Source organism: Zootoca vivipara, chromosome 16, assembly GCF_965207765.1.
Source record: "Zootoca vivipara chromosome 16, rZooViv2.hap1.1, whole genome shotgun sequence".
NCBI classification, from domain to species: Eukaryota; Metazoa; Chordata; class Lepidosauria; order Squamata; family Lacertidae; genus Zootoca; species Zootoca vivipara.
Window position 1 is genome coordinate 27101906 of NC_142599.1, and position 12969 is coordinate 27114874.

At 52.7% G+C, this 12969-nt stretch overlaps 1 protein-coding gene across 1 annotated transcript in view; it reads left to right on the forward strand.

Moving 5' to 3' along the window:
• ATG2A (autophagy related 2A) overlaps positions 1 to 12969 on the forward strand; it is a 40004-nt gene that overhangs the window by 1298 nt on the left and 25737 nt on the right. The window contains exons 2-13 of the mRNA XM_060269734.2: positions 5758 to 5920; positions 6043 to 6195; positions 6400 to 6502; positions 7251 to 7422; positions 7589 to 7735; positions 8069 to 8165; positions 8416 to 8577; positions 9252 to 9394; positions 10010 to 10085; positions 10873 to 11113; positions 12093 to 12243; positions 12480 to 12584. Of these exons, the coding sequence (XP_060125717.2) occupies positions 5758 to 5920; positions 6043 to 6195; positions 6400 to 6502; positions 7251 to 7422; positions 7589 to 7735; positions 8069 to 8165; positions 8416 to 8577; positions 9252 to 9394; positions 10010 to 10085; positions 10873 to 11113; positions 12093 to 12243; positions 12480 to 12584 (1713 nt within the window). The remainder of the gene's footprint in view (positions 1 to 5757; positions 5921 to 6042; positions 6196 to 6399; positions 6503 to 7250; positions 7423 to 7588; positions 7736 to 8068; positions 8166 to 8415; positions 8578 to 9251; positions 9395 to 10009; positions 10086 to 10872; positions 11114 to 12092; positions 12244 to 12479; positions 12585 to 12969) is intronic.

Here is a 12969-nt window from a genome sequence, read left to right on the forward strand (position 1 = left end):
CTTCTGTCATAATACAGTTGATTAGAGTTAGACTATTACGGTAAGTTGCCACCAGCCATTGTTGCTGTTGTGGAGAGAGGGAGGGAAACACTTCCTCTTAGAAGCACATGAGTTCTCAGTAAGTAGATCAACAACCAGTTTGAGCATTTCAACATGTAACCATTGTCTTGACAATGCCAGATTATCCTCTGAGCAGGAAGAGGGACAGCCTGCCTTACTGCATGAGGATGAGGATGATGATTATTACTATTACATAAGACAGTTAAAAACAGCAAATACATTTAAAGCTAGACTAAAAGTTTAACAAAGTGGTAATTACCCATTTATCCAGCTGGGAATGCTTGCTTGTTGAATGAAAATGTCTTCAACTCTTTCCAGAAATTGCAGATATAGTGGGTGCCTGTTGTATTTGGATGGGAATGGGGTATGTGGCTTGGGCAGTGGGGCATCTCTGGGCCCTCCCAGTGGCCTTGGACTCCTGACTCCCATTGCCAAAGCCAATGTGCAGGAATGATGCTGCAATCCAGACACATCTGGAAAGCCACATGCCGTGTCTCCTGTTCGGAGGTGCCGTGCTGGGGAGAGCAAAGGCAAGCTGATGTCTTTTGCTGAGTGATGCTGCTCTCTGCACCCAGTTACAGGTAGGTAGCCGTGTTGGTCTGGATCGAAGTAAAATAAAAAAATTCCTTCAGTAGCACCTTAAAGACCAACTAAGTTTTTATTTTGGTATGAGCTTTCGTGTGCATGCACACTTCTTCAGATACAGTGAAATGGAAGTTTCCAGGCACTTATGTAGAGAAGGGGTGGGGAGGGGTGGGGATGGGGAGGGGGGATCACTCAGAAGGGTGGTGGAAATGGGTGATTGACTGACTGATAGCTGTTGATGACCGCAAACGACTGCAAATGGTTTTGCATGAAAAAGCAAGGGTTGAGATGGCTGAAGATCGCTTATCATGTATAATGAGATAAGAACCCGATATCTCTGTTCAAACCAGGTCCCTCCATGGTTTTGAGCTTGGTGATAAGTTGCAATTCAGCAACTTCTCTTTCCAGTCTATTTCTGAAATTCTTTTGTAGTAAGACAGCTACTTTGAGATCTTGTATAGAATGTCCTGGGAGATTGAAGTGTTCTCCTACTGGTTTTTCTGTCTTCTGGTTCCTGATGTCAGATTTATGTCCATTTATCCTTTGGCGTAGGGTTTGGCCTGTTTGTCCAATATAGAGAGCTGAAGGGCACTGTTGGCATTTGATGGCATACACAATGTTAGAGGATGAGCAATTAAATAGTCCTGAGATGGTATGTTGGATGTTGTTGGGGCCAGTAATGGTGTTGTCTGGGTGTATGTGGCAGCAAAGTTGGCATCTGGGTTTATTGCAGGCTCTGGTACCAGCGTCCATGTTAAGTCTGGTGGTTGTATTATTGTGGGTGAGGAGTTGTTTAAGATTGGGTGGCTGTCTGTAGGCAATGAAAGGTCTTCCTCCCAGAGCTTGAGAAAGGGAGCGGTCATTGTCCAGGAGAGGCTGTAGATCTCTGATGATGCGTTGTACTGTTTTAGCTTGGGAGCTGTATGTGATGACTAGTGGTGTTCTGTTATTTTCTTTTTTGGGTCTGTCTTGCAGCAGGTTCTCTCTAGGTATCTGTCTGGCTCTGTTGATCTGTTGTTTAACTTCATCAGGTGGATATTTTAGTTCTAAAAAGGTTTGCTGTAGATCTCTTAGGTGAGATTCTCTGTCTGCACCCAGTATCAGAGCTGGCCTTGCCCCACCTCCCTTGCAGTGGGACACTCTCCTGGAGGAATGTGCTCTGGGTTTCCTCTACAGCAGGGATCCCCAAACTTCGGCCCTCCAGATGTTTTGGACTACAATTCCCATCATCCCTGACTACTGGTCCTGTTAGCTAGGGATCATGGGAGTTGTAGGCCAAAACATCTGGAGGGCCGCAGTTTGGGGATGCCTGCTCTACAGGTTGTTATTGGGCTGAGCTTTTTCCAGGCTGAGCTTTTTCCAGGCGTTTCCTGCTGGTGGCTGAGCACACCCAGCCTTGCCCTGCTTAGTGGCAGTGGGGCAACCTTCTAGCCTCTTTTCCAGGCATCCCCAAACTGCGGCCCTCCAGATGTTTTGGCCTACAACTCCCATGATCCCTAGCTAACAGGATCAGTGGTCGGGGAAGATGGGAATTGTAGTCCAAAACATCTGGAGGGCCGAAGTTTGGGGATGCCTGCTCTTTTCAGTGATGTCTGCCGTTTGACCCTTTGATAACTGGGGATGGGGCTTAGGCAGATTGACGGCAGCTTGGTGGCCAGGCTCCTACCTTACCATGCCGAATCTCCCAGGTTCAATCCCTGGCATTTCCAGGTAGCGCCAGAAAAGACTCTTGTCCGATAGCCACTGCTTGTCCAGGTTGACAATGCTGTACTGGGCTTGGTGGACCAACACTCAGGTTTGGCATGCGGCAGCACCCTAGTTGCCCCTCCCCACCTCCACTTTATCTTGCCTTGTTGTAACCAGGTGTCTTGGCCTGTAATGCAGCCCGCTTTGCTCCAGCCTTTGAAGAGGCATTTGGGGCTGGGGGCTGTGATGGAGGGCTTGGGATGAACAGTGGGTGCGTGAGTGCAGATGATCCAGCTTCTCAAGTGGTAAACGGGGGGGAAAGCTTGCACTACAATAGGAAGCCCAGGTAAGGTGGCCATTAAAGGCAGGAATCCTAGAATGGTGACGTTGGAAGGGACCCCGAGGGTCATGTAGGTTGGCTTTTGACCAGCCTTCAGCCATTGCTTGCTCCCATCGCAGGCAAATGGGCATCTTGTTGGAAGCACATGGTAAGAACCGTCTCATTCTTTTTCGAATAAAAGGGGAAATGTAAACAAGGAAGTTAGTATCTGAAGAAGGTATCTGAAGAAGTGTGCATGCACACGAAAGCTCATACCAAAATAAAAACTTAGTTGGTCTTTAAGGTGCTACTGAAGGAATTTTTTTATTTTACTTCGACCCAGACCAACACGGCTACCTACCTGTAACAAGGAAGTTAGTGTTTGGGATCACTCTCCTTGAGACCCCATCCGGCCATAGTTGCAGTCCTGGTGGCAAATCAGTGGGTTTCCCCACCCCACATCACCAAATGGGGAGGATGGTTGTTACTCCAGAACAACTAAGCCTCTGAAGTAGGCGGCTGTGGCTTGTTGTCGGCCTGTCTTGTGATGGAGTGGGGAGGTGGTGGTGTTCCCCAGGCTGTTGGTGCTGTGATCCACTATCCTGCTCTGGAGAAAGGCCAGCTGGCTATAATTATCCTCGCAAGTCACTGCCTCCTGCTCCCCTGCTGTCCTTTCAAACTTCACCCCCAGTTTCTCCCCACACCTCCTCCTCCCTGTACTTAGCAAGAAGTCACAAGATTGTGCTGAAGGGAGCTTGCCTGCCTCTTTTAGCCCAAGCAGAATTTGGGTGGCTTGGGGAGGCCTAGGTCCTTTGGGGCCCTATTCCCACTTGCTTCACAGCCCTCCCTGCCCCATCTTCCTGCTAGGGTGTAATCTAGAATGAAGCCCCCTCCGCTTCTGCTTCAGTACAGGACACAGGGTTAGGGTGATGTGGATACTCCCTGCTGGGGCAGTTTCCTCTGGCTCAGTGTCAATTCTGCAGCCCTCAAATTCCTCTTCTTGTTTATATCCTGCCCTTCCTCCCAAAGCAACCCAGGGTTGATAGGGGAGTGCCCCAAAGGTGTGTGATAGAGAGATCAGGGGGGTTCTTGCCCGGTGGAGCTCAGCAGCTTCCTGGAGCAGCAAGACAGGATGGGAGGTATCACGTAGCCTGAGGAATTCTGGCTTGTTTGTCTCCTGGACTCACATGCTTCCTCACCACGCCACTGCTCTTGCCTCACTGGCATGGCTGATGGTAGACTCACAGCTGCAGAAGTCTCAGCCCGTTTTCTCTCAAGGAAAGCCTGCTTGGGGGTGGGGGTGGGAATTATCCAGGGCAGGAGAATAAGAACATAGGAACATGGGAAGAGAGCCTTCCTTCCTGCTGGGTCAGGCATTTGTTCTCACAGCAGCCACACAGATTTTTCTGCAAAGCTTGCAAAGCTGGGTGCAACAGCAACACTCTTTGCTCACGTGTGACTTTCATTCAGAGATAGACTGCCTCTGACATTGGAGGCAGAGTGTTGGCCATCACGCCTGGTAGCCGCAGATAGCCTTCTTGTCCTCCATGAATTTGTCAGATCCTGTTTTAAAGCAATTCAGGTTGGTGGCCTCACTGCCTGCTGTGGGAGGGAGCTCCATAGCTTAACTGTGCTCTGTGTGAAGGACTTTCTTTTTTATCTGTCCTGAATCTCAGGGACATTCAGCGTCACTGGATGTCCCTGAGTTCTGCTGCTATGGTGAGAAAAGGAGGGGGAAAGTCTCTATCCGCTTTCTTCACCCTGCACTTAATCTTATGCACCTCTATCATGTCCTCCTCGCTTACTTTCATTTTTTTCTACACTGGAAAGCCCAACTTTTGCAACATTTTCCTCCCAGGGGAGGTTGCTCCATCCCCATCAACTTCTCTTAACCTTTTCCAGCTCTACAATATCTTTGTTTTTTTAGGTGATGCAATCTGAACTGTGCACAATATTCTTAAGTGTGGTGGCAAAATATTCTGCCCTGCCCCTGTATGTTTGGGACAGCCTCCCACACCACCTGTGTGATCGAATCTCTCTTCAGAACCAAGCTTTTCCATGAACCCTTTTCTACAGCCCTTATGCTCTCTATGCTCTGCAGCGACTGAAATAACCACACATCCATCCTGATTATTATTATTGTTAATTACTGGGTCTTTACCCTCAGGTCCCAGGTCAAGTTACACCATTAAAACACAGTATTAAAAACCATTTAAAACAACATACAATTGGTGAAACAAGGTGGGTCCTAAAAAGATATATACCTCAGGTGTCAAAGGTAAGGGCAAAGAGGTGCATATTGGAAGGTGCCAGACACACCTATATGGGGAGGGAGTTCCACAGCCCACACCTGCCTACCTCCTCTTCCCTCTCCTTCAGCTGTCAGGTCTCCCTTGTGTCAGATTTTAGATTGTAAGGTCCTTGGGGCAGGGACTCTGCAAAGCAGCAGGCAAAGTGATAGCACTATATCAGGGCTGGGGAACCAACCTCAGGCCACCCCTCCTCTCTGAGGCCATACCCCTCACTGGGCCTGCTTCACCCAATCTTGAGAATTCTTGCCTGACTGAGATGAACCCTAATCATGTCTCATGCTTGTCTGGATGGAGAACGGTATGCAAGTAGGTATAGAACAGGCATCTTCCCTGACCACTGGTCCTTTTAGCTAGGGATCATGGGAGTTGTAGGCCAAAACATCTGGAGGGCCGAAGTTTGGGGATGCCTGGTATAGAGCGTAGCCTGTGTCCCAGAGGTGGAATTTACATTTGTTGCTCCACCCACTTTTGCCTCTGGCCCCTCCTGCCACTGGCATGCGGCCCTTGGAGGGTCGCCTGGAATGAAGTGTGGCTCTCAGGCTGGAAGAGGATTCCCCAGCCCTTAGCTATGGAATCAGTTACCTTTCTGGTGCTGTGTGGGTACATACATCTATGGGACCTCACTTGCACCCCCCTGCTGCATAACCACATTCCTTTCTCTCCCCCCCCCCCCGCACCCCACTCAATACTTATGGGTTGTATCCCTGGAACTGTATCCATGGGAAGCTGGTTGGTGTTTGACAGGGCCAGTGCTTGCTCCCTCAACCCAGCCCTGTCTCTCTCTCTCTGCTGCAGTCCGTCAACGAGTTCCTGGAGTCCGTCGGAGCCCCCTTGGAGATTGTTGACGGCTTCATCGACAGCATTGCCGTCACCATCCCCTGGTCCGCCTTAGTCACAGAGAACTGCACCGTGGAAGTGAGCGGCCTGCAGATCACGTGCCGGCCGAAGTATCGTACTGGTGAGAACTGGAGGAGAGGGAGGGAGGGGACAGTACTGATCTGGAAGCTGGGAGTGAGCAAGTGGGCAGCCTCCTGCCTGCCTCACCTGGTGGCTCTCTCTTCTCCCTCTGCCCTCCCGCAGCTGCCCCTGGCTCCGAGTCACAAAGCTGGGCATCATGCATGACCACCAGCATGCAGCTGGCACAGGAGTGCCTGAAAGAGCAGGCCGAGGAGCCCTCGGACACCCCCCAGCCCCTAGAGGGGCTCGAGATGTTTGCCCAAACCATTGAAACTGGTGAGTCCTTGGGCAGGGGGAAACGGGTGGCTGTTCTGCCGGAAGAGCTTTTGGTGGTTTAGCAGCTCCTAGTGGGATTATTCCCACGCCCCACAGCCTGCTCCTGAAGGGGTGCAGGCAGGAATGAGGGCGGGGAGGTCCCGCCCTTTGTCCTTCCCTGCCTGCCAGGCTCCTGATCCCCTGTTCTCCTTTGCTGTCTGCCAGTTCTGCGAAGGATTGAAGTCACCTTCTTGGACACCGTGATACGTGTGGAGCATGTGCCCAGTGGCTCACAGGGCAGCGTGGCCCTTGAGATGCACATCAAAAGGTAATTGGCTTTAAGCTGATCTGGTGCTTTTTATTGGTAGGAAGGGGAGGGAGGGGGAGGAGCTCCTGCTGCTCAGGATTCCAACACCTCCATTCTGTCCCCCTCCCCACCTGGGTTTCCATTCCCGCCTCTCTCTTCTGTCCCCGCCCATTCTCAATCCTTATTGGGTTGTCCCAGGTTTCCTCCACCCTGCAAAGCCCTGCTGAAGCTTCTCTCTTGAACAGGCACCCCCAAACTGCGGCCCTCCAGATGTTTTGGCCTACAACTCCCATGATCCCTAGCTATCAGGACCAGTGGTCGGGGAAGATGGGAATTGTAGTCCAAAACATCTGGAGGGCCGAAGTTTGGAGATGCCTGCTCTTGAACATAAACCCTGTGCTGTTTTGCCTGTGGAAGAGGCTGTCCCTCTCAGCCTGAATAGCAGGAATTGATGTGTGTACATGATTTTAACGTGGCTGAACAGCACATTTGTAGCAGAGGGGGAACAGAGGGTGACATCTCAAGACTAAGCAGACATTCAGAAAAGTCGCGGTTTGAAATACAGCCCTTTTGGGGTAGCGAGGGGAGAGAAGGCGAGGACAGAATAGCTGAAGGGATTTCCTTAGGTAGGTAGAGCTTGGTCAACCATCACCAAAGAAGGGTCGCTTGAGGGCTGCTTGTTCCCTCTCCCCCCCCCCCAAGCTGAGCTCTTGATGCTTTTGCTGTCTGCTGTCTTCCTTCCTCCCCCCCTCTCCTCGCCCCCCACCAGATTGGACTACTGTGATGAAGCTGTGAAGGAACCTGGGCAGGCAATCACCGTAGACATCCACCAGCCTCCACCGTTTGTGCACAAGATCCTGCAGCTGAGTGGGGTCCTGCTTTACTATGAGGAGTTTGCGGGTGGCACGGGTGGCCACATGCCACCACCCCCAGTTCCAAAGGTACAGCCCCCCCGGGGGGGCTTCCTTGGTAGTGGGGGGACTTGACTTTCATGGATGTCAAAGCACTCTGTCCGCCTTGGGCTTCCCATCCACCGAGGGGCGAGGAAAGTGCGTGCTGCGGGCTTCCCTGTGTTCAGAACTGCCTCGTCTCTCCTCTCCACCCTAGGGGGCTGCTGATTCTTCAGAGTCCCAGGCGGAGGAGGCAGAGGAGGAAGAGGCTTCCCCCAGCTCTCTGCTTCAGATTGGCAGCTGCTCTGGATACACGGAGATGAGGATCAAGTTGAAGCAGAACGAGGCCTTTCCTGGGCCCAAGGTGAGTTAAAACGGTGCCTGAGGTTCTCCAGCCTTCCAGCGAACAGCTGATGCATGGGAAAAGCCATGCCTTGTGTGAGCCGGGGGGGGGGGCTTCATTGGACTGATCTGCTGAGGCATAGGCAGTGGAGCAGTTTAAAGAAGGTGCAAACCCCCCCCCCCAGTATCTTGGCTGCCTTTGCACAGGCAGGCGATTGAGCTGCCTCTTCTTCTGCGAGGAAGAGGGGGCCTGCCCCCTGTGTGAAGGTGTTTGAGGCAGTCCCGTCAACAGAGGCTGCCTCTGGCTCGTGAGGAGGTGTGTTTTGAACTTTCTCCCCCCCCCCTCTCTGTGCAGCTGGAACTGGATGGGAAGATGGGGTCGCTGCACCTCCTGCTTGCCCCCCAACAGATCTTATACCTGCTAGATCTTCTGTCTTCCCTGAACTTCTCTGGTGAGCTCTGTGCGACGTGGGTGGGAGGAGAGATGGAGAAAGAGCACCGTGCAAACCCACAAGAGGTTTGACCTCCTGGCCTGGAGAGATGGGGTTGTTGTGGCTCCTCTGGTCCAGCCCCGCAAGGCCTTTTGGGGTAGCACATTTGAACCCGCACATGCGGTGCCAACTTTTGCACTGGGACAGGTGAGCCTTCTGCAGCCCTGCAGGTCTTCCCTAATCCCCTTCTCTCTCCTCCCCGCCCCCAAAGAATCCAGCCTCTTGCAGGAGCAGCTGAGCAAGAGTCGCCCCCTTGACTCAGAGGACCTGAAGCTGATTGAGCAGGACCTCAGCCAACAGCTGCACTCAGGGCTGGGGGCTGGCCCCACCCGCCTGGAGGGGATGGAGACCTGCGTCGGGCTGGAGAACGGAGGTGACCGCTGCGAGGGGGGGGAGCAGCTTTGCATGCAGGAGGATCCCAGGTGTCAAATCTCTAATAGCAGCAGCTCCAGGCAGAGAGGATGAAGAGCTGCTGCCAGTCAGTGCAGGCAGTACTGAGTGAGATAGACAAAGTCAGAACAGGGACCTAAGGCAGCTTCCTATGTTTCCACCTCTTCTCCTCTTTCATCCTGGGTACATCTGCCAGGGCCAGGTTCAATCCCTTGCATTACCCCTCTTAAAAGGATTCAGGTAGCAGAAGGCTATTTGTTTGAGTGACCTTGAAATGAAGCCCCACTTGAGCCCTGTTTGGTTTCCGAACAAGGTCTTGGCACATAAACTGGCCCCCTTGACGGACGGGACTGAGCTGGTGTCTGCTTTAGCCCCCCCACCCTTCTTGCCCCTCCTTGGCCAACCAGCGTGGTGTAGTGGTTAAGAGCTGTAGACTCGTAATCTGGTGAACCGGGTTCGCTTCCCCGCTCCTTCACGTGCAGCTGCTGGGTGACCTTGGGCTAGTTACACTTCTCTGAAGTCTCTCAGCCCCACTCACCTCACACAGTGTTTGTTGTGGGGGAGGAAGGGAAAGGAGAATGTTAGCCGCTTTGAGACTACTTCGGGAAGTGATAAAGTGGGATATCAAATCCAAACTCTTCTCCTTCTCCTTGTCAGAGATGTTCTTCTCCATGGCTCCCATGACCAGCAGTGTGACCTCTGTGCGCTCAGCTAGCGAGCTCTCTGACATCGACCTGGACTCCTCTGTGCACAGCGACGCTGGCAGCAGCCGCCTACAGGCTCTGCCCTTCGTGCCAGGGGTAAGAGCCCCAGCAGGCTATGGGGAAGGTAGAGGGAGGGATGACCGTGGGCAAGTTTCCAGTGGGCTTGGACAGGTCATGCCTGAGGCCCGGGTGCTTGAGTTTGGGCAGGAGGACCCTGGGGAAGGCCACCTAGTGTGTGTGTGTGGGGGGGGGGAGGTTTCCTTTGCTCCTTGTCCTGTCTCATCACCAGCTGCCCAGGCACACAGCTTCAACGCTGCCCCCCAAGTTGCCAGGAGGCAACTTGACACAGCTGGCCCAAGACAAAGGACAGACTGGCACACACACCCCCTCTCCATGTTCAGAAGCTGGCCAGACTGAGAGCTGATTCAGACTTCAGTGCTGGCAACAGGATAGCACCCCCCTATCCCAGCAAGCTGTGTACTAGTTTAGGGGGTGCAGGGCCCTCCCGCTTCTGCACGCCCCAGAGGGGAACTTCCAGGGAGGTCGTGCTGCTGCCATCCCTCAGCAACTGCCGCCCGAGGCTTTTGCCTTCGTCTGCCCAATGGCCTTGCCGGCCTTGTAGGTAGGCCTGCTCTGCTTCCAGAGCTGCTTGCCCAGTTTTCAACTCTCCACCTTTCTCTCATCTCCGCCTCGCCCCGCCCCCCCCCACAGCTGATGTTGAGCAGTCCCAGGCGTTATGGACGGTCACCCTTTGCTGCCACCCTGCCTTGCCTCAACAAGATACCAAGTAAGATGGTTTAAATTGCAAATTGGTGGGAGGGAGAGGGTGGGATTGTGCAGGACTTCTTGATAAGCCCAAGTAGTGCCAGGGAGGAGGCGGGCGCGAGAGACCTGTGGGGTGTTTCCCCCCCCCCCTGGCGTTGAAGGGAGGACTGGTTGGTTGTTTGGTTAGAGCATTTGTACCCTGCTCTTCAGCCAAAAAGGCTCCCAGAGTAGGGTAAAATTGCTTTAACTAACATACAGTCGAAATAAGGCAGTCCCTACCTACAGGCTTACAATCTGAAGGAACATGGCACACAAGGGGAAAAGAACAGGGAAGGGAGAGGAAAGGGAGAAGAGAGATGCGCTTGTAGGTAGGAAGCCATCACTCCTTATGACACTATAGAGGTGTAGCTTGTCCTGGTTTTCAGTCAAATGAAGGCTGCCAGAGTAGCTTACAGATAACAGTAGTGAGACAGTCCTGTTCTCAGCAATACAATCTAGCAGATGTGGCACTAAAGGAAAATGGGTTGGAGGGTAGGAGGAAAAAAGTAAACTCGAGTGTTACAAAAGAAGAGACCTACTGCTTGGTATGCAGAAGTTCTGGTATGTTCAGCACCTCCTTTTTAAAAAAAATATTTTTAATTGAGATCCTATAGAGCTGCTGCCAGCCAGAGCACACAGTGCTGGACTTGGTGGACCAGCAGTCTGACAGCTTCTTAAGAGTTTCTCCCAGCAATCTCTGGGGCAGCTGCGTCCAAGTTCAGGTCTTTCTGCTCCAAGACTCACTCACTCACTCTCTCTTCCTTGCATAGGTAAGACCAGCCACCCGCAACCCCCCTCTCTGGAGAACCAGCGGCCTGAGGTGTTGCTGCGGCTGACGATTGGAGGGCTCACTCTCACCCTGCTGCACCAGACCCCAGAGGCCCCGCACCTCCAGCTAGCTCAGCGCTTCTTCTCCCAGCTTGGGGGCCTGAAGGACTCTGCCTTTGGGGGCCGGGATTTCCAGCCCCTGCGCCAGTGCTTTGAGGGGGCCTGTCCACGCAGCAACGTCAGGTGTGTATTGGGAACCGAAGGCCTGAGCACAGCAAAAAAAAAGCCAACCCTCCCAGGTGCTCTGCCAGGCCCTGTGGTGTGTGTTTGTGTTATAACATTTTTTTAAAATCTGTGGTTCCCAAAGTGGGCAGTAGCAATGGGATTACCTGGGGGGGGGGTGCTGCTGTAAGAGGCAAGGGGACAGAAGGGGGTTCCTGGAGGTGTAAAAGACTATCAGGCTTTGAAAAGCTGGCATCACTGGATCAAGTTAATCTATACTGTTGAATTAATTAAACTAAATAGTTTTCATTGGATTTTGAATAAATGTCCAATTAATTGTTACAGTTTTGAATTTCACTGTGATATTATTTTCCTCACTGGGTCATGCAAAGAATGCATTTGACAAGGTAGGGTGGGAGGTCCAGGGGGTGAGTTTAGGGAACCAAGGGGGCATTGGCCTGGACAATTTTGGGAACCACTGAATTGCCGTTCCACTTGGCTTGCAAAAATGTATCATAGAACCAGAAGGGTCCCTGAGGATCATCTAGTCCAGACATCCCCAAACTTCGGCCCTCCAGATGTTTTGGACTACAATTCCCATCATCCCTGACCACTGGTCCTCTTAGCTAGGCATCATGGGAGTTATAGGCCAAAACATCTGGAGGGCCACAGTTTGGGGATGCCTGATCTAGTCCAACCCTCCGCTATGCAGGAATAAGCAGCTGTCCCTTACAAGGATTGAACTTGCAACCTTGGCGTTATTAGCACCATCTTCTAACTGACTGAGCTATCCAGAGATAGTAGACATCCTATAGTGGATGTGACTTAATGTGAGCAGAGCCTGCTGGATCAGGGATGATGGGAGTTGTAGTCCAACCGCACCCGGAGACTCCCCGGGTCCCCACCCCTGCTCTGTGCTTCGCTGCCAGCAGGCAAGGGACATTCCCTGCACCTTGCGCTTGCCACCTTTGCGATCTGGGTGTCTGTTTGCCTCTTCCAGGCTGACTGGGGCCGCTGTACAGATCAGCTGCGAGCACAAGGCCTCTGGGCAGCTGCACATGTTCAGCTGGGATGCATCCTTTGGGCTCCTGGAGATCTTGGAGTGCTTGTGGACGGACGGCAGGACGCAAGCCAAGCCAGAATACACCGAGGTGAGGGCTGAGCCCCATCAAGGGGAGTGCAAGAGCAGGGGGCGCCTGGCTGCTGCTTCCCCCCCCCCATGCCCACTTGCACTTCCTGCCCCAGACAAACTGGAGGCTCCTCGGAGCCCTGGCTGCATTGATGTCGCCTAGAAACCTATCAGTGGAGCAGCCGCCTGCTAGGTGAAGAGCATGGGGTGCTTTTGTCGGAGGGCGTCCTTGGTAAACCGGTTTCGCTTTCTTCTCAGCTGCTGGTCTTCGCCACCCCTAGTGCCTTTCCCTACAGCCAGTCGCCTCGCCCCTGTGCCCGTCTCCAAAGCAAGCATTCGGAGAAGCGGCCTTCCTCCTCCAAGGTGAGTTCCCGGCAGGCAGCCAGGGGGCTTTTTGCGCAGATCCAGCAGCAAATTCCTTTCCCCTTCGCAGTTGCTGGAGAAATTCTGGGCAGCAGTGACATAAGTGTTTTGCCAGGGACCGGGGTGCCTCAGTGGGCTAGGTTTGCCCCGCAAGCCACAAGTTAGCCACCCAACTCAAAAAGCAGCAATGCTGGCACCCGGAGAGCCAGCCTCAGAACGAAATACAGTGGTACCTCTACTTACAAATAGCTCTACTTACGAATTTTTCTACTTACGAACGGAGCTCCGTCCGCCATCTTGGATGCGGTTTAGATAGGATTTTTTCTACTTACAAATTTTTAGATAGGGTTGCTTCGACTTACGAATTTTTTCTCCCAATGCATTC